General features: G+C 35.2%; 1 protein-coding gene across 3 annotated transcripts in view; it reads left to right on the top strand.

Annotated features, from left to right (window-relative positions):
• The window catches only part of CNOT6L (CCR4-NOT transcription complex subunit 6 like), a 111,997-nt gene that overhangs the window by 49,553 nt on the left and 40,498 nt on the right, over positions 1-21,946 (top strand). For all 3 annotated transcript variants that reach the window (XM_025289856.3, XM_006059468.4, XM_025289855.3), the window contains exons 3-5: positions 2,815-3,001; positions 5,374-5,459; positions 19,867-19,956. In XM_025289856.3, the coding sequence (XP_025145641.1) occupies positions 2,815-3,001; positions 5,374-5,459; positions 19,867-19,956 (363 nt within the window). The remainder of the gene's footprint in view (positions 1-2,814; positions 3,002-5,373; positions 5,460-19,866; positions 19,957-21,946) is intronic.

Raw genomic sequence — 21,946 nt, forward strand, 5'->3', positions numbered from 1 at the left:
GACTACAGCCTACCAGGCTCCTCCATCCATGGGATTTTCCAGGCAAGAGTACTGGAGTGGGGAGAAGCCATTGCCTTCTCCGGCTGAGGTACTTACTAGTGTTCAACTTACTGTTTTATCTGTGACTAAATGTCTTTGTTTCCATTGTTTCTTTTGAGATTAATACCATGGGCCACAGGTGGCATCTAGAACTGAAGGCATTGGGAGTGCAGTTTCTAAGTAAAACCTGCTTCTTTGATATAATAGATTTTGTTTTTCTATCACAGAGTAATCATTTTTGCAAGTTGATAACTTTGCCATCATCTATCATCCCATTGTTGGCAGAGTAGGAATCCTAAAAGCTATCTGTTTATTCTATAAAGTGATAACTGTGCTACATGACTTTACATGTTTAGGATTTGTTAAAATAGAATCTGATTTCTGAAAACTCATAACCCCAGTCTAATAATGAGAAAAACATCAGACAAACTGAAGGACGTTCCACAGAGTGATTGTCAGGGTCCTGAAAACAAGGAAAGAATGAGAAACTGTCATAGACAAGAGAAGATTAAAGAGACATGGCAACTAGATGCAAAATGGTATCTTGGATCAAATCTTCTAACAAAAAGGTGTAAAAACTGGTGAAATTCAAATAAAGTCTGTAAATTAGTTAATACGAAAGTAGCAATCTTAGTTTCCTAGTTTTGACAAATTTTCTTTTTTGGGCTTCCCTGGTGGCTCAGATGGTAAACAATCTACCTGCAATCCAGGAGACCCAGGTTCGATCTCTGGGTCAAGAATATCTCCTGGAGAAGGGAACTGACTCCAGTGTTCTGGCCCGGAGAATTCCATGGACAGAGGAACCTGGCGGGCTACAGCCAATGGGGTCACAAAGAGGTGGACATGATTGAGTAACTAATTCTTTCAGTTAACAGGCTTCCCTGGTGGCTCAGATGGTAAAGAATCTGCCTGCAAGGCAGGAGACCCGGGTTCTGTCCCTTTAATTGCTAAGTTGTGTTTGACTCTTTGTGACCCCACTGGCTGTAGCTTGCCAGGCTTTTCCCAGGTAGGGATTTCCCAGGCAAGAATACTGGAATAGGTTGCCGTTTCCTCCTTCAGGGGATCTTCTCCACCCGGGGATTGGACCCGGTCTCCTGCATTGGCAGGCGTGTTCTTTACTACCGAGCCACTAGGAAACCTTTTACAAATGTACAGTGGTAATATAATATGCTAGTAGTAGGGAAAACTGGCTGAGGGGTGTATAGGAACTGTGTTGTCTGCTAACTTTTCTGTAAATCTACAATTATTACAAAGTTAAAAACTTATTAAAAATAAAAGTATAAGTACAGTTTTTCTTTTATGAATCGATATAATACAGACTGTATATAGAATGTACTTTTTTCCTCAGTAGGCTTTCATTGGAAGAGTTAAACCCACATTAGAGGATAGCAGGAACTATGTGTCTCTTCGATAAAAAGTAGCTGGGTGGATAGGTGATTGGTAATTTTAAAATAATGAATATGAGCCAATCCTACTAGGTTAACCCAGGATTTCTCAACTTGGCACTGTTGACACTTCCGGGTAGACAGTTCTTTGTGGTTGGAAGTGGTTGTGTGCACATTGATGTTCAGCAGCATTCCTGGCCTCTACCACTAGATAGTGGTAGCACTCCTCTGGTTTTGACAACCTAAAATGTTTCCAGATTGCCAGAGTCCCAGTGTTGTCTCTGGTTGATAATCCCTTGGTTACCCCTAGGTAAAAACTTAAGTGTTTTATTTATTAGAACCTCTATCACTTGAAAACTTTGTTTCCTATTAAAATGCAAAATCGTAGTTAATACTTTAAGCCTGATTATAGACACGGTCAAGGAACCTGTGATAGAAAACCCTGGACAGAAGATCTAAATTTGAGTCTACTGCTTGATAGCCACACGAAAAGCAACATTTCCCTATTAAGATTTTTTTGCCCTCTGTACCTTCCACTGCTCTTTTAATCAGAATCTTTTACCATTTCACTTTGGTAAAAAGTTTTTAAAGTCGCTTCATATAAGTTTATTGTTACGATAATACCACGTTTTATAGAAGTTGAAACTCTGTCATTTGCTTAGGCTTAATATGGCTAACAAATGGTAGAAATTAGGACTCTGAACCAAGTCTTCTAGCTTTTTCCAATATGTGTTCTACCATAGCTGTCAGAGGCTGACTCACTGGTAAAGCTTAATGTGTGACCGTTTCCTGGAGTGTGTTGCACTTAATGCAGAATCTTAAACCAGATTTATTAATGTATAATTGAAATATGAGAAAGCTGGGGAAGATATCTTCTTTGGGAGTAAAATGATTTTCCTGGTGGCTAATCTAAGATTAGTTCTAAATCATAGCAATTACTCTTGTCTATTTAAAGTATGTAGACTAATTCAAACCCTAGGTGTAGATTAGCCTTGTACTGTTAATTTTCATGAAGTATGTGAGAAGTGCCTTGTTAGTACCATGACTTAAAAAAAATTCATGACCATTCTACTGCAAAAGCTCAAGTCAGCCCCATGCTTTCTCCTTGAGACAAGTGATGACCCTCAATCCAAGGGTCTCCTTGTTATATTGCGTTTTATTTTAATACATGGTAGATTTGTGAGAAAGAATGGTTGTCAGACAAAAGTTGCATGGAATTAAAGAAGGACCAGTTATGTTTGGAAGCAGTCAAAAGCATTTAAATGCAAAATTAAAATGTCACAGTCAGAGTATCTGTATGCATTTATGGGCTTTTCTCCCACTTTTTGGTGCTTGTAGCTCAGTTTTTGTCTTGGACCTAGGTTTAATGAATCAATATTTTGCCTTTTAGGTAGAGTGCGGAGCTTAAGTACATCACTTTGGTCATTGACACACTTGACAGCGCTGCACCTAAATGACAATTACCTTAGTCGCATTCCACCTGATATTGCCAAGCTTCATAATCTGGTTTACCTGGATCTGTCATCCAATAAACTCAGAAGTTTACCAGCAGAACTAGGAAACATGGTGTCTCTCAGGTGAGAACATATAAATGTGACGCAACTGTATAAAATTGTAAATTTACCAGATACAAATATTATGGGAGGTTACTCATCTTACAGTAAGTAGGCTTTCCATATGTATGTGAAGATTAAATGATACAAATTGTCTAAGCACAGTACTTGAGTTGGCCTCCATAGAATGCTTCTTTTCCTTTCTTCCTTTAAATTTGGAGTTTTCTGGCTGGAAATGTGCGTGTATTACCAATTTCTTTTGACAGACTTGAGGTGGGATAGGGCTAAAATATTTTATTCTTGCTTTACACTCAGGTGACAAATCTCTTCAGAATTATTTGGGGCTAGACTAGTAGTAGACTGGAGTGGGTTGCCATTTCCTCCTCCAGGGGATCTTTCTGACCCAGGAATTGAACTCACGTCTCCTATGTCTCCTGCATTGCAGATGGATTCTTTACCCATTGAGGCGTGGGGGAACCAATGAAAACAAGGATTGCTTTCCTGCCTTTTTACTGCTGAGTAGTAATGTTAAAAAATTGCTGTCATATGTTTAAATTTAAACATTTAATATTTAAAAAATCTTGTTTTTCCACAATCCCTTTACTGTATGTGTTATTTTATTATACTTAGGTGTCTGATTTTATACCTTTTAGTCATTAATTAATAACACTGGCCATTTATTTTCTCTATAATCTGCCCCAAATTTCACAGTCATAAATTCAGATCTTCATGTGTGCTGTCCTGTTTATACTATCCTATGCTTTATTTTTAATGTTTATATTTTCTGTCAGTGATTGTTGTATTGAAGTGATTATAGTTGTAATGCAATGAAATTTGAATGGGTTACTGGCTACTGTGTAGTAAATCCTGAAGTTTATTAAAAAAAATTTTTTTTTTTCCTGTAATTGAGGCTAGGTTCGAGGATATCTGCTATCTTTGGATACATAAAATATCTGTCTCTCTTGATTTGTATCTGAGAGGAATTTTGGGTGAGCGACAAAAGGGAGTGGATTTGAGAGTGATACACAATTCCTATATCTTTAATTTGTGTTCAAGAATGAGTAAATTCATAGAAACACTGTTAATAAATGTGGTAGTTATAACATTTTAGAATGAATATAGAGAAATAATGCCTTGATTGTAGATATCAGTCATGGTATCTTAAAAGGCAGGTTAAGAACAGCAACTGTGGGAGAAGGCAATGGCAACCCACTCCAGTACTCCTGCCTGGAAAATCCCATGGATGGAGGAGCCTGGTAAGCTGCAGTCCATGGGGTCGCTAGGAGTCGGACACGACTGAGCAACTTCACTTTCACTTTTCACTTTTATGCACTGGAGAAGGAAATGGCAACCCACTCCAGTGTTCTTGCCTGGAAAATCCCAGGGACAGAGGAGCCTGGTGGGCTGCCGTCTATGGAGTTGCAGAGAGTCGGACACGACTGAAGCGACTTAGCAGCAACAGCAGAGATTCAAAAGAAGTTTTCTTACAAAACCCAGCTTAGTGACAATCTTTGGAGACTAGGTGCTTAGACATATTTTCTAGTTATCTGGTTAACTGTAAGCCTTTAATTCCTCACCTTGATCCCTGCCCCTCTCTTTTTCTCATGCTCATGAACATACATAATTTTGTTAAATATTAGCAGTGTGGTATATTGGAAAGAGTGCTGTAAGGGAAGCTTTTTAATATGTATTTTTTTTATTATTCACTGCTAACTGGGTCTGATTTTTTTATGCAAGCAAACTAGGTCTTTGAGCTTCCTTTTCTACTTTAAAAATAGAAATAAACTTTATATTTTTTCTTCAGGATGTTGTGAGGTGATGTCTGATAGTACTAAGTGATATTAGTAAGAAACCCAAGTCAACGTACTCATGCCTTAGAAGAGAGGAAAAAAGACAGTAACTCATAAATCTCACAATACAGCTAAATTAATACATTCTACATTCAATAAGTGTTGATACTTTTTTGTGTATAAGCAACAGTGGATAGATTAAATTTCAGTAATATTCTCTGGAAAGCTAGAATTAATTTTCAAACTCATTTTCAACTGTCTACATCAAGGTTTCATTAAGAAGAAATAAGTTGATAATGGGAAAAATGGATTGTGGTTTAATGTGCAAAATTTAGAGGTAGAGGACTTTAACAAATTATTTTCACCACTTTTGAATTACATAACCTTGGGAAACTTTGTTAATGTTTTAAATCTCATTTTCTCTTTTATAAAATAAGAATGATAATATTTGTGTCTTAGGGCTGATTCTGGGCAGAGTCTTATAAAATAATCATTTAATTATAAAGATGAATAAAGGACAAAATCCATGGGGGGAAAAAAAAAAGAACAGCAACTGTGGGTGTGTTAATAAAGTTTGTTGTTTTTTTTTTTTTTTCTTTAAAACAGGGAATTGCTTTTAAATAACAATCTGTTACGGGTTTTGCCTTATGAACTTGGTCGGCTCTTCCAGCTACAAACTCTAGGTTTGAAAGGTGAGTGATTTTTCTTTTTTAAATGACAGCATTGACACTCAGTATTGAGGCTGTCTTAACCTTTTAAAGGCCATTTTGGTTACAATTAGGTCAGGTTTTAGTATAATTTTGAAAATATAACCATATGTTCCTCTTAAGAGAAAAGTGATTCTTCTGTATCAAATTGAGCTTCAGGATTTGAACAAGCTCCCATCATTTTAACAAGCTTGTATGGAGGGAACATTTTTTAATTTTATTTTTAATTTTCTGTAAACCTTTGAATTTTCTTAGAGGAGATATTTTAAGTTAACACTTAGCACTGTAGTTTTTTTTTTTTCCCATTTAAAAAAAATTTAAAATCAATGATGTAACATAATAAATTATAACCTCAGAAAGAATGTCTGATTTTGATAGAGTAGATAGCATTAACATATTATATAAGGGAAAAGCATAACAGTAAAAATGAGCTACACATAGTAAGTGTAGTTGTTTGTATATAAGCATATTAATCCATCCTCTGGTGGTATCATCTCAGTTTGGGATGAAAGTCATACTCAAATCACATAAATACTTGTTTTGTATATTTTTCTCTTACAGCATAGCATAGGAAGATGGGCTTATTTTGAATGCAGAGGACTAAATGTAGATTTACTGTATTGGTTAAACATTTTTTGTGCTAATAAGGAATGAACATTAATCAAAGCCTTATAAAATACACACTTTTGTATGTTTTCTTTTCCTTCTTCAAAGACTACTAAGTCTCATGAACATGTTCTGTTTGTGTTTGTTAAAGTCATACAATGGAGCATTAAGAAAGAAGCTCGAATAAGAGTGGTAGGATTGCTGATGTTACTTGTTGAAACGAATGAAATGAAAACAGTGGTATTAGGCTTCCTTATACAATTAACCCTTTGTAAATTAGGTCATTATATGAATGGTCTAACTTGTGATTTTAGTTTCTTTGTAGGATTTTACTGCTTTGTTTTTTTTTTTTTAAATCATGTATGAAGTAAACAGACAGGGATACTTATCATCTAAAATATTTTCTTGAGGATTCACCCAAGGTGTGAATTTCACCTTATTCTCTATATGTTAAATCTTATTCTTATAGTTGAAACAATTATCCAGCTAGAGTTGGAGTGGGGGCTTCTGTTCCTCTTAGTAAGTATGAATGGTTATCATTTTGTATAATCTTAGATTTCACGAAATATGGAACTCAAAATTTCATACTGATTATAATAATTGTATATTTTTTTCTCCAAGGATAACAATTATTTCTTTCAAGATCAATCAGAAGAGCTGTTTTCCTCCTTCTCATATTGATGCAGAGCATGTTAATGACAAATGAATAATTTGCTACTGAACCCAGTTGGACTTAGCCTTTATACTGTGTAACATTCCTAAAAAAGCAAATATTATATATCTTCTGTTTCACAGCTCTATTCCATGTTATCTCATGTAGAGACGTGTTCTCAGAAAATTTATACTGTGTACCAACTGAATGAATCATTCTGAATATCTATTGTCTTCTTAGTCCTTCATTCTTTTTTATTGGTTAAAATGTTAGTCTTCCAAACTATAATCTTGGTTGGCCTTTGGTTTTAGAGATTTGTCTGCTGATGATTCACATTTGTTAAAATCTCCCTTTAGACTTTAAAGTCAGGCACCAGTTCTGCTTTACTAGATGCAACTTAGTTTTCTCTGTGCTCTTGAATAACTTCCTTTTCAGTAAACTTCAGTTTGTTCTGTGGTAAATGCCTATATGCAGCCCTTTCCTCTTCTGTGAAAATTTGTTTTTCTGGCAGTGCTATTTTATGTTCAAGTAATCAGTATGGAAGAATAAGGACCTTTTAGAAATGAAAGAAAATCAGAGCCCTTCCAGCCTTCTTTCATAACTTTAAGATGGTAAAAAACAGGGTTGGTTTTATGAAGGAATTGAAGGAATAAAGTGTCCCTAATGAATGGTAGCTGTATATTCTTAGGGAGGTAAAACTTGAAATAATTCATCATCAGTTTTAATAACCATGTAGTGGTCTTTTGTGTCTAAAAAAGGGGGAGGGAGTAGAATGGAGCATTTAAAATAGTGTTGTGATATATTTAAAAGAAACAATGAAAATGGATTGCCTCTGAGATTCCATTTTGTCTTCTGCCTCTGAGATTCCATTTTGTCTTCAAACTAGAAAAAGGAGTGCCTTTCTTCCATTTCCTGTCTTCCTGTGAAGCATAGATACTGACATTTTGATAATGATTTTGATCATCCTGGCTCACCAAGTTAATTTTTAGAAATTCTGTTTTGAGACTTGAGGAGTATGAGTGGTGGGTTGGGTATTTTAGGAGTTAGGATAGGAAGAAGGCCAATTTAAAAACTACATACATGGCCAGTCCAGTAAGCTGGAAATGTTCTGTTAAGTCACTTAAAAAACAGATTCAAACTTTATTAGTTTTTATGAAAGAAAAGTGTAAGTTTTAAATAATTTGAAATTCATGTCCTTAGGTAAAGCAATGCTTTCTCTGACATACGGGCCAAAGAGTTCCTCAAGCATTAAACATTTATGTCCCCAAATAATAAAAAATTTATGACTTTAATAACTGTGAAAATTTCTACCTTTCTCCCACGAATTGCTTACCACCCTTGAAATAAAAAGGAGTGTGACAGTTGAAGATTCTTTTACTATGTGAACTTTTAAATTCACTAAATATATCATAATATAAAAAGAGTAACATTTTAAAGAAAATAATAAAATGTACAACTACATATCCGTTTATCTAACATTCTCAGTACCTTTTTAAAAGTAGCATTTTAAAAATCCAGTTGTCACTCATATAGGAGGCAAGGTACTTACTTCTGTATTATCTAATGAGCATCTATAAATCAGTAAGTGAAAGATAATCTATCAGAGAGCATTGTTGTTCAGTCGCTAAGTAGTGTCTGACTCTTTGTGACTCCGTGAACTGCAGCACACCTGGCTTCCCTTTCCTTCACTGTCTCCCAGAGTTTGCTCATACTCATGGCCATTGAGTCAGAGATGCCATCCAACCATATCATCCCCTGTCACTCCCTTCACCTCTTGCCCTCAATCTCTCCCAGTATCAGAGTCTTATTTTCCAATGAGTCGGCTCTTCACAACAAATGGCCAAAGTTTTGGAGCTTCAACATCAGTCCTTCCAGTGCGTATTCAGGGTTGGTTTCCTTTAGGATTTGACTGGTTTGATCTCCTTGCTGTCCAAGGGACTCTCAAGAGTCTTCTCTAGAACCACAATTCAAAACCATCAATTCGTTGGCACTCAGCCTTCTTTATGGTCAGGCTCTCACAAACATGCGTGACTATTGGAAAAATCATATCTTTGACCATACGGACCTTTGTTGGCAAAATGATGTCTCTGGCTTTTTAATACGCTAAGTTTGTCATAATTTTTCTTCCAGGGAGCTTCTTTTAATTTCATGGCTGCAGTGATTTTGGAGCCCAAGAAAATAAAATTTGTCACTGTTCTTACTTTTTCCCCATCTATTTGCCAGGAAGTGATGGGACCAGATGCCATGATCTTAGTTTTCTGAATGTTGAGTTTTAAACCAGCTTTGTCGCTCTCCTCTTTCACTTTCATCAAGAGGCTCTTTAGTTCCTCTTCACTTTGTGCCATTCTAATGTTATTGTCTGCATATCTGAGATTGTTGATAATTTCTCCTGGCAGTCTTGCTTCCAGCTTGTGAATCTCCTAGCCCAACATTTCCCATGAAGTACTCTGCATATAAGTTAAATAAGCAGGATGACAGTATACAACCTTACACTCCTTCCCTAATCTTGAGCCAGTCTGTTGTTCCATGTCTGGTTCTAACTGTTGCTTCTTGTCCTGTACAGGTTTCTCAGGAGACAGGTAAGGTGGTCTGGTATTCTCATGTCTTTACGAGTTTTCCACAGTTTTTTGTGATCTACACAAAGACTTTAACATAGTCAGTGAAGCAGATTTTTTTTTAGAATTCCCTTGCATTTTCTAGGAATGTTGGCACTTTGATCTCTGGTTCCTCTGCCTTTTCTAAATCAAGATTATACATCTGGAAATTCTTGGTTCACATACTGTTGAAGCCTAGCTTGAAGGATTTGAGCATGACCTTGCTAGCATGTGAAATGAGTTTAGTTATATAGTAGTTTGAACAAGCTATTAAGTTAGCCAATTATTGTTTCATGGGTAGTGGTAGAAGACATGAGACTCTTGGGTCAGAGACAAAGAACATTATCATTCAAGCTACAAGATGGGCCCAGACACCCGTTGTATACACACAGTTTGCATTGCAGTTGAGTAATCCAAGTCCAAAGGTCCAGCACTTTGCAAGCAAGCAACAAATATTATAGCTAACTACAAAAAGCTAGTCCTGCTTCCCCAGAGGTGCAAAGAGTTACATGGAACTAGTGCTCTGGCTGCCTTGATCTATTATTAATAGTTGCCTATTTAGCTACAGAACCTGCTCCATATCATGAGACAGATAAACCTCAGAATCAGTAACACTCTGAGAATGAGGAACGGAACACAGGGACACTGATGGACTGCCTTTCCCAACAATTTTTTAAAGAGATTTTTCTTGTATGTTCACAAATAAGATAGACCTGTATTTTACTGTTCTTATTTAATTTTCTCAAAGAGTTTGTATAGTATGTAATTAATCCATTTCTTGAAATTTTTGTGGAACAAGGCTATAAAACTATCATTGCCTGGTGAAACTATCACCTCAATGTATTTGTAGTTATAAGAACCGTCAAGTCCTTCTAATTGTTCATGAGTTAGTTTTGCTGGACCATATCTGTAATATTGAAATTTTTTAGCTTTTTTTTTTTTTAATTTTATTTTATTTTAAACTTTACATAACTGTATTAGTTTTGCCAAATATCAAAATGAATCCGCCACAGGTATACATGTGTTCCCCATCCTGAACCCTCCTCCCTCCTCCTTCCCCATTCCATCCCTCTGGGTCGTCCCAGTGCACCAGCCCCAAGCATCCAGTATCGTGCATCGAACCTGGACTGGCAACTCATTTCATACATGATATTTTACATGTTTCAATGCCATTCTCCCAAATCTTCCCACCCTCTCCCTCTCTCACAGAGTCCATAAGACTGTTCTATACATCAGTGTCTCTTTTGCTGTCTCGTACACAGGGTTATTGTTACCATCTTTCTAAATTCCATATATATGCGTTAGTATACTGTATTGGTGTTTTTCTTTCTGGCTTACTTCACTCTGTATAATAGGCTCCAGTTTCATCCACCTCATTAGAACTGATTCAAATGTATTCTTTTTAATGGCTGAATAATACTCCATTGTGTATATGTACCACAGCTTTCTTATCCATTCATCTGCTGATGGACATCTAGGTTGCTTCCATGTCCTGGCTATTATAAACAGTGCTGCGATGAACATTGGGGTATACGTGTCTCTTTCCCTTCTGGTTTCCTCATTGTGTATGCCCAGCAGTGGGATTGCTGGATCATAAGGCAGGTCTATTTCCAGTTTTTTAAGGAATCTCCACACTGTTCTCCATATTTCACACCAGTCAGAATGGCTGCGATCCAAAAGTCTACAAGTAATAAATGCTAGAGAGGGTGTGGAGAAAAGGGAACCCTCTTACACTGTTGGTGGGAATGCAAACTAGTACAGCCACTATGGAGAACAGTGTGGAGATTCCTTAAAAAATTTTTTCGCTTTTTAAAGTTTTCAGATTTGTTTGCATAAAAGTGTTGATGATATTCTCTAGATATATTTTTAAGCTCTGTTTATATTACCCCTTTCTTCATTAGTAAGATTATTTGTGCCTTCTTTTTTCCTAATTTATTTCCCAGGGGGTTTGTCAGTTATGTTCTTTTCAGTGAATCAGTGTTGCCTTTTATTTTTTTAAAACTGGTTTGTTTCTGTTTTTCTTTATTCTGTTGTTCCATTTATCAGTATTACAATTTTTTCCTTTTTAAGTTGGATATATGGCTTATTCATACTTTGAGTTCCTTATTTGAAAATAAATAAAAGTATTTAAGATCATACATTTTTTTGGTCAAGACTAAATTTACTTGGCAGTTTTTTGGCATCCTATGCTTTTGATATGAAACATTCTCATTGTTTTGGCCTAAGTATTATTATTATGCATGTGTGCCTGCTAATTCTCTTCAGTTGTGTCCAACTCTTTGTGACCCTATGGAGTGTAGCCCTCCAGGCTCCTCTGTCCATGGGATTCGCCAGGCAAGAATACTGGAGTAAGTAGCAATGCCCTCGTCCAGGGGATCTTTCCGACTCAGGGACTGAACCTGTGTCTCTCATGTCTCCTGCATTGGCAGGCAGGTTCTTTACCATTTATGCCTCCTGGGAAACTTTTATTATTAGGTTTATCATACCTTCTTTGACTCATCAGTTATTTAAAATTTCCATGCATGTGTGACTTTAGATTAGTTTTCTTTTATTGTTAGCTTTAAACTTAATTGCATTATAGGCAGTTAAGGTAGCCTGTATGAATCAGGTCTTTTACATCTATTGATTCTTGCTCTTTGGCCTTGTATATGATCAATTTTTATAAATGTTTTACTGCATCTGAAAAGAGTATTGTTTCTCTAATTGTTAGGCACATGTCTATATATATTTCTCCATTATATCAAATTTGTTGGTGTTCCTCAGATTTTCTGTATCTTTATAAATTTTTGGCTTTTTGCTTTTTGAATAATTAAGTTGTATATGCTAACATTTCCATTTAAATTCTGGATTTGTTCATTTTCCCCATGCAGTTTTGTTAGCTTTTGCTTTATAGCCTTTGAGATTATTTTATTAGGTATACCATCTGTGCCTGTATATTTCTCTTGTTGTTGTTCATTTGTTAAGTTGTGTCTGACTTTTTGTGACCCCATGGACTATAGCATGCCAGCTTTCCCTGTTCCTCACTATTATCCGGAATTTGCTCAAATTCATATCCATTGAATCAGTGATATTATCCAGCCATCTCATCCTCTATCTCCATCTTCTCCTTTTGCCTTCAATCTTTCCCAGCATCAGGGTCTTTTCCAGTGAGTTGGTCGTTCACATCAGGTGGCCAAAGTATTGCTTTACCTTCAGGTAATTTGAACCTGATGGTATGTCTGAGCCTTTTGTTAGTGTTTTCATCTTACAGTCTTTGTTATCTAATGTAATAGCTATGCAAGTTTTCTTTTGGAAATTGTTTGAATGTATCTTTTTTCATTTGTTTGCTTTCAGCCTTTCTGTGTACTTATGCTTAGATGTCTCTTACAAATAGTATATAATTGGTCTTTGTTCTTAATCTAGTCTGACTTTTTTTGTTTTTAATGTGTTGGTTCAAACCAGTTGCCTTAACTCTATTCCAGTTGTTGATATTCTTGTATTGTTGCCATCCTACAATTTGATTCCATTCTTTGTGTGATTTTTCTCTTTTTGCCTTTCTAAAACAGATTTTTTTTTCCCCCTTGTTCATTTCTCAACCTGTATACTTCTGTTGGTTTGGGATTTGTACATTTTATTTCTGGATTCTTAGTGATCACTCTTGAAATTGTATCTTGAATATAGTTTTGAAAAAATTAAATTTTTATCAACTCTTTTACCAAACCATTTGCATGGAGTGAAAATGACCTCTTTGTTGACAGACATTCACATTTGGTAAATGTTGACAGATGTATGCAGTTGCATAACCACCAGTACAGTTGAGACATAAGATTGTTCTGGTATCCTCCAGAATTCATTTGTGTTTGTTGAAGGCAACACCTTCTCCTACTATCAGCCCTCCGCAAGTACTTTTCCAGAAATGTCATATGTGGAAACATAGTATTTAAACTTTTGAGTCAGGATTCTTTCATTTAGCTTAATGTATTTGAGGTTCATCAGTGTTGTGTATTTTGATAGTGCATTTCTATTGCTGAGTAGTTTCTGACTGTGTGGACATATTACTAAATTTTATCTGTTCACAAGTTGAAGGACATTTGGGTGGTTTCCAGTTATGGTTGATTAGGGATAAAGGCATTGTAAACATTTGTATAGATTTTTGTGTGAAGTAAGTTTCTCTTTTCCTTGGGTAAATAGATAGGAGTGGAACTGCCAGGTGGTATGGTAAATGTATGTTAAACCTCAGAAGAAACTGCCAGACTGTTTATCTGGCTGATAATGGAGCATAGTGGATTTTTCATTTTGTATTCCTGCCAAATATATGAGAGGATTTTATTTGGCCGTGCCTTCTTGTCAGCACTTTTTGGTATTATCAGTATGTTCTATTTTTTTTCATCCTAGTAGGCTATAGTAATATCTCATTGTGGTTTAAATTTGTCATTTCTCTGATGAGAAATTATGGCAACTTTTGCATAATTGATATTTTCTAATTACTGAGATTTTGAGAGTTCATGAAATGTTTTAGATTCAAGTTCCTTTTAGAAGTATGTTTTACAGGTGTTTTCTCCAGTCTATGGCTTGTATGTTTATTTTCTTGACTAGAAACTTTTAAAAAGCAATTTTCCATTTCATTGCAGTCCCATTTATCACTTGTTTTCATCTATGGTTTGTCTTTGGTGTCATACGTAAGATGTATTATTTGCCTTATCCAAGTACGTGAAGATTTTCTTTTAGAAATTTTATAGTTAAGTTTTACATATAGGTCTGTGGTCTGTTTTGAGTTAATTTTTGTGTATATGGTGCAAAGTCTATTCATTTGTGTATGCACACCCAGTCATTCCAGCTGTTTATTGAAAAGGTTATACTTTCTACATGAGTTTTCTTGCAACTTTGACAAAGTTATTATTTGACCCAAAGATATGTGGGTCTACTGTTAGATATATTATCTTATCCACTGATCTGTGCCAATACCAAAATGTTTGATTACTGTAGCTTTATGATAACCTCTGAGATTATATAGTATGAGTTCTCCAACTCTGTAGTTATTTTTCAAAATTGCATTGACACATCTAAATGCTTTGCACTTCCATATAAGTTTTAGAATCAGCTTATAATTTTTGCAAAATATCCTGCTGGAATTTTAATTGGAATTGTATTGAATATGTAGATCAGTTTGGAGGAAGAATAAATATCATAATCTTGACACTTAATATTGACTCTTCCAATCTATGAATACTGTGTACCTCTTTATTTATGCACGTTTTCTTTATTCTGTCAATGTTTTGTAGTTTTCAGCATGCAGATCTTGCAAATATTTTGCTAGATTTATATAATTTTGCTGGATTTACTGGTTATTTGATGTTATTGTAAATGATGTTGCCTTTTAAATGTCCAGTTATTCACTGATATTTTATAGAATTAAAATGCAGTTTATTTAAATGTATATTGACCTTGTCCCTTGAAACATTTGTAAACTTATTACTTCTAGGAACTTTTACAACCTTTTAATCTGTGAGTACAGATCTTTTCATTTCTTTCTGTGTGCTTTTTTTTTTTTTTTGCTTTATCACACTGCCAAGGACAGTATTAAATAGAAACGGTGACACTGCACATCCTTGCTCCATTCTCTATTTTATGGAGAAAAAGTGCTCAGTTCTTTCATTGTGAATTATATTATTAATAGCTGCAAGTTTTCTGGTAGATGCTTTTTCAGGTTAAATAAATTTCCCTTCTGTTACTTTGGGCTTTCCTTGTGGCTCAACTGGTGAAGAATCCGCCTGCAATGCAGGAGGCCTGGGTTTCATCCCTGGGTTGGAAAGATCCTCTGGAGAAAGGATAGGCTACTTACTCCAGTATTCTGGCCTGGAGAATTCCATGGACTGTATAGAGTCCATGGTGGGGACAAAGAGCCGGACATGACTTTCACTTTTCACTTTCCTATTACTTCACTTTTGCTGAGGACTTTTGTCATTAGTACAAGTTGAATTAGTCAAATACTTTTTCTGCAACTGTTGAGATGAGCATGACTTTTCTTCTTTACTTTATTTGCTGAATTACATTGGTGTTTTTTCAGTAATAATCAGCCTTCTATCAATAGATAGAACTCACCTTCTTGTCCCATTTTAAATACCACTTGACCATAATGTGTTCTGTTTTTAATATATTGCTGAAATATTGTATTGCTAGTATTTTGTTGAAGATTTATACATTTATGATAATAAGACATTCTGTAGTATATTTTTTGCAGTGCTTTTGTCTGGCTTGATACCAGGATACTGTTGACTTTGTAAATTGAATTGAAAAGTGTTACTCAAACATCTTGAATAGTTTCCATTTATATTATTGCTTTCTTACCTTATGGGATGAATCTTCCAGTAAAAATATATGGGCCTGAAATTTTTTTTGTTGAAAAGTTCTTAACTAGTAATTCAGTTTTTCATTAATACAAAACATTGAGGTTATCCTTATCTCAGTGTAGCCACTTCTGTTCTTTTGGTTACTGTTTGTAAGGTGTATCTCTTTCTGTAAAAGATTACTTTCAGTCTATTTTTGTCTTTATAGTGTGCCTTTTTTAGATAGCGTATAAGTCTTATTAGTCATTCTGCAGTTCTCTGCTTTTTAATCTGAGTTTAATCCACTTACATCTAATGTGTTTGCTGATAAAGTGGGATTCATGTCAGTTATTTTGCTATTTGTTTTCTGTATGTGTTATATTCTTTTTGTTCCACTGTTCCTCAATTAATGCCTTCTTTTGTGCTAGATGGATATTTTCCAGTGTACCAATTTAATTCCCTTGTTTCTTTTGCTGTATTATTTTGAATTATTTTCTTAGTGATTACCTTAAGGATTACAGTTAACATCTTAGTTTACAGTAATTTAATTTGGGTTAGTAGCAATTTAATTTCAGTAATATAAAAGAACTTTGCATCTGTATCTCCATTCACTTCTCTTTTATGCTGCTATCATCACAAATATCATCTTTTTATGTTGTGTGCCTGTCAACATAGATTTCTGATTATTGCTGTGTGCAGTTATCTCTCATGTTAGATAGGAGGGAAAAAGTTAGAAAATTAAATGTACACTGTCTTTTATATGTTACTGTGTGGACTACCTTTACTGGTACTCTGAGTTTTCATGTGGATTCAAGTTACTATTCTGTTTTCTTTCAGTTCAGCTAACAGAATCTGTTTAGTATTTCCTGAGGGGTTAGTATGCTAGTGAGAAACTCAGGTTTTGTTTGTTGGGGAATATCTTACTGTCCCCATTATTTTTGAAGGATATTTTTGCTGGATATAGAATTCCTAGGTTGAAAGTTCTTTTTATTTTTCCTTTAGTACTTGGAATGTGTTATTCTACTGCCTTTTGACTTCTGTGGTTTCTGATGAGAAATCAGCTGTTAATCTTATTTTGAGGCTCGGTACACCATGTGTCATGTCTATCTTAGATTCTTTGACTTTGCACAGTTTTATTACAATTTGTCCAGGGTCTCACTTACATTTTATTTTACTTGGAATTTATTTGGCTTCTTCTGTTAATGTTTTTCATTAAATTTGGGATGCTTTTGACCATTATTTCTTAAAGTTTTTCTCCTGTTCTTTTCTCTCCTCCTCTTCTGGGACTTCCATTATGTATAAGTTGGTATACTTGTTGTCTGATAGATCTCTGAGCTCTGATAATTTTTCTTCATTCTTTTTTCTTTCTTTTCCTCAAACTGTGTAATTTCAAATAACTTCTCTTCAAGGTCACACATCTTTTCTTCTACCCTCTGCTCTTGAGCCCTTCTAGTGATTTTTAAAAAAATTTTATAATTTCTATTTTGTTCCTTTTATAATTTCTGTTTATTTTTTGATATTCTTTATTTGGTGAGATGTCATTCTCATACTTTAATTCTTCAGGCATGGTTTTCTTCAGCTCTTTAAGCATAATAAAATAGTAGATTTCAAAGTTTTTTCTAGTAAATCCTTGGGTACAGTTTTTATTGTTCTTAGGGACAGTTTTTATTGATGGATCTCATCCCTGTGTTTGGAACATACTCTCTTGTTTCTTTGTGTGTTTCATAAGTTTTTGGTTAAGAATTGGACTTTTAAAATAATGTGGCAACTTTGAAATTAGACTCTCTCCCCTTCCCGGGGTTGTCTGTTGTTGCTGCTTGTTGTGTATGTTGTTTGTTGCTTTAGTGATTTCTCAGAACTAATTTTGTATGCTTTATCATATGTGACCATCGAAGTCTTTATTCAGTTTATGGTCAGTTAATGCTTGGCCAGAGATTTTGATAAATGCCTGTAACCAGTAAGTCTCCCACTCTTGGCCAGGTGGCTCAGTGTGTGTTTGGGGGCAAACAATCAGTAATCAGCCAGGAAGTTTATAATTCTGCTTTGTCCTTCACTTCTTTCATTGCATAACCTCAAGGACAGACAGAGGTGAGAGCTTAGGCTGTTTTTAGGTTTTTTCCTAAACATGTGCATAGGTCTCCATATACATATTACCTCTGGAATCCCAGGAATATGTCAGAGCTTTTCAGAGCCCATATTTACATCTCATTTCCAAGCATTTTCTTTTAAACCTTTTGGTTAGTCTGCTGTTTGCTCCAGGTATTTCCTTGATCTTGGGCACCAACAAATTTAAGACATTTGCCAATGATAACTTCCTCCCTCTCCTCCAGGAAGAAGTCTCTTAACTCTTGACAAGAATCAACTTCCAATCTCTTTACATATTGGAGCAGAAAACAAAGTACTGATCTCTCTAGAGCTCCAATTTATCATACATTAAGATTTCTTGTTCTGAGTCCCATATTTTTATTGTCTCATGCTTTACATCTTTTTGATGCCCAGTGGTGTATTCTGGGTAATTTCTTTGGATATAGTTTTCCTGTTCATTTGTTTTATTTTCAGCTGGTGTAATCTACTACCTAACTCATTCATGGTTTCTTGTTTTGTTTCATTTTGTTTTTGTTGTTTTTTGGGCTTCCCTGGTGGCTCAGATGGTAAAGAACCAGCCTGCAGTACAGGAGACCTGGGTTCAATCCCTGGATTGGAAAGATCCCCTGGAGAAGGAAATGACAACCCACTCCAGTGTTATTGCCTGGAGAATTCCATGGGCAGAGCATCCTGGCATGCCACAGTCCCTGGGGTTGCAAAGAGTTGGACATGACTGAGCAACTAACATACTTGGACAGCGCCACACAGCATGTGGGATCTTAGTTCCCCAGGCAGGGATCTAACCTGCGCCCCTGCAGTGGAAGTGTGGATTCTTAACTACTGGATTCCCAGGAAAGTCCCTCATTCATGGTCCCCACCCCCCAGTACTTTATTAGTTATGATTACATACAGTGCGTGCTTGCGTGCACACTCAGTTGCTTCAGTTGTGTCCAACTCTGCGACCCTGTGGACCATAGCCAGCCAGGCTCTTCTGTCCATGGGATACTCCAGGCAAGAATACTGGAGTGGGTAGCTATACCCCTCCTCCAGGGGATCTTCCCAACCTAGGGATTGAACTTGCATCTCCTGCATTGCAGGTGAATTCTTTAGCACCGAGCCACCAGGGAAGCCCAATTGCATATAGTAAAATACCTAAATACTTAAAGATGCTGCTTGGCTAATTTTGACAAAAACACACATCTGTGAAACCACTACAAGATGTAGAACATTTCCATCAACCCAGGAAGTTTCCTTTTCCACTTTCAAGTCAATTGGAAACCGCTCACCAGGTTTTCACCATGGTCGTATTATTTTACACTTCCACCAGCATCCTGCAACTTCTGAGAGTTCCAGGTTCTCCATGTTCTTTCTAACCACTGCATTGGTCAGTGTCATTTAATTTTAGATATTTGTGTTGGCGTGTGTTGTATTGAAGATTTTGTTTAATAGTTGGAAATTTCATTTCTGGAAGTTCTACACTTTTTGTTTTTTCAAATCTGTTTACTATTTTTGCATGCTTGTCTTAACAAATACTGTCTTTATTTCTTAAGAAAACATTTAGACTGTTAACAGTAGCTTGTTTTGTTTTTAGTATTCAGATATCCCTGATCAATGTCATTTAAAAAATTCTTATTTCCTTCTATATTTCACTAACTCATCTTGGTAATGATAAGTTTTCTTTTCACTTGAAGGATCTTCCTTTTCTCCATGTGTAATATTCTAATTAGGAAGACTCTTCTTTTTAATAATATCATTCATTCTTTCTCACACAAAGGCTGTTTTTCTTTCATTTAGAATATTGTCTTCAAAGATATATGTGGAACCTATGGGGTTACTTTGTGATATTACTTCAGAATTGACCAAGATTAATATGTTTATTTGTGTGTGTATGTATATATATATGTGATTTTGACACACCCAAATTATAGATATGCAGTATAAACAGTGACATCTGAAAGAAATAGATCTTTTGAAGTTTTTCTTTATGACTATCTTACCAGAGTATTTAGTTCATATGATGTCTTTCAATTTATGTAACAGACTGAGTACAGTAAAATTTACTTTAGAAAATTAGTATTTTGTTTTATTGTGTATGTTTGTTTTGTCTTCCAATTGTAACTCTTAACAGATTTTATTTTTCTTTTCTTTAGGCAATCCTTTATCACAGGATATTCTCAATTTATACCAGGACCCAGATGGAACCCGAAAGCTACTGAACTTCATGCTTGACAATCTTGCAGGTAAATGTTAATTACAAAGCAGTAAACTCAACAGATATTACTGTTAGCTAAGTATCCCATGTTGCTTAAAAGCATCTGATCAGTTTTTAAAACTGCTTATAGGATGGAAGTTCCTGGCATTAGTATATCCCATGGTAGTGGGACATTCTTTTTTGCACACAGTCAGTGCTTTATATTTACCAAGCAATATATTAGGAGCATTAGTTACATTATCTTGTCAAATCTTTTAAGGAGTCTAGGAGATAGGAATTTTTACTGGCATTCTGAGATTAAGAGAATAAAGTAATTAACTTAAATATGTGGCTGACAAATGTCAAAGCTGTGAACCCAAGATGGTCTTGCTCTTAACCACAAAGATACCTAGTTATCAATTGTTTGAATTGGATGCAGATTACTTGGAACCCACACGTGGTACACATTTTTCATGAATGAAATGATTTGTTTGATTCACTCACCTTTGTGGAAATTATGCCAGCAAGATTTTAATTAAGCACATCACATTTATCTGATTAATATAGTTGTATTCCAAATGAAAAATTTTTAATATAAGAAAGCTTTAAAGTATTTTGACTGAAATTTTTTTTTTTTTTTGCTTAAACACTCAAAATACAGGTAAAATAATGGAGATGCTGCTAAATTCAAATATTTTTCCTGGAATAATGCCTTTCTAAAATACAGAATCCTGAAACAATGCTAGAGAAATCTAGATTCAAGCATAGAGGCCATCATCACAATATTTTTGCAGTACGCTTTTTAATTCTGACATAGAAGACACCCATCTACATAGGAAAAATTTTTTTAAATAGTAAGATTTACAATAAGGGGAAATCAAATTAATGTTATTTAAAATTTTTTTGGCTAAAAAGACAAAGTTGATTGATGGAGAGAGACATCAGATTTATTAAAGAAGTCCTTTTAGTATTTAGAATATGTGGTCATTTAAGTTGTATACAAATCATGTGTTTGTTATTTTCTTCTTGTTTTGAAATAGTATTTGTCTCGTCTGTATGAATATAGCCTGTTGACCCAGCCATATGGAATATGTGGTGTGTGTGTGTGTGTGTGATTTTTAAAGAGTTTTTCTTGTGTTTTAGATATAAGTTTGTTGCTATGCATGTTGTAAATATCTTTTCCCATGCTGTTATTGGTTTTCACTCTCTTAATTTGTCTGTTGATGAACAGCAAACGTTTAACATACTCGGCTTTATTGATCTTTTTAGTAGGATACTGCTTTTGTGTCCTCTTTAAGAATTTTTCCCTACCTCAAGCTCATGGATGTATTCTGTGTTATTATCTAAAAGCTCTGTTTTTCACTTGCCACATTTAGAGCTATCATCTTCTCGGAACTGATGTTTGTGTAACACAGGATTCAATTTTTATAACTTTTCCATTTGTAAATTAAATTAACCCATAGCCATTTATTGAAAAGGCTGTCCTTTCATTACTATTTTTTGTGCCCTTTTGTCATGAACCATAAATGTTTGTATGGATTTATTTGTAGAACCTCTGTTTTTTGTTACCTTCTGTTAGTCTTTATGGCAATATGAAGTTGTTATTTACAGTAGCTTTATAAAATGTTTTGAGATGCAGTAGAGTAAATCTTCCCTCTTGATTTGATCATAAAGTCTTGGGTTATTTTGGCCCCATGCTTATTTTGCCCTATAGTTTCATTAAAATTGCTAGAAACAGTCTTTCAAATTTCTCCACTCCCCCAAGTGTAAGTGTAGGGATTTTTATTGGGGATGTAGTAGACGGTTCAGCAACGCAGGTTTTAACTGCACAGGTCCACTTAGATGCAGATTTCTTTTCAATGAATAGTACTGTAGGATCTAAAATTGGTTGAATCTGTGATGTGGAACAGAGGATACGAAGGGCTGTAAGGTTATATGTGAAGGTGTTGACTGTGCAGGGATCAGGGTCACTATCCCTGTTTTTATTCAAGAATCTACTGTAGTTTGCTTTGCAAAGAATCAGTATATTTACAATACTA

This window comes from Bubalus bubalis, chromosome 7 (assembly GCF_019923935.1).
Source record: "Bubalus bubalis isolate 160015118507 breed Murrah chromosome 7, NDDB_SH_1, whole genome shotgun sequence".
Classification (NCBI taxonomy): Eukaryota; Metazoa; Chordata; class Mammalia; order Artiodactyla; family Bovidae; genus Bubalus; species Bubalus bubalis.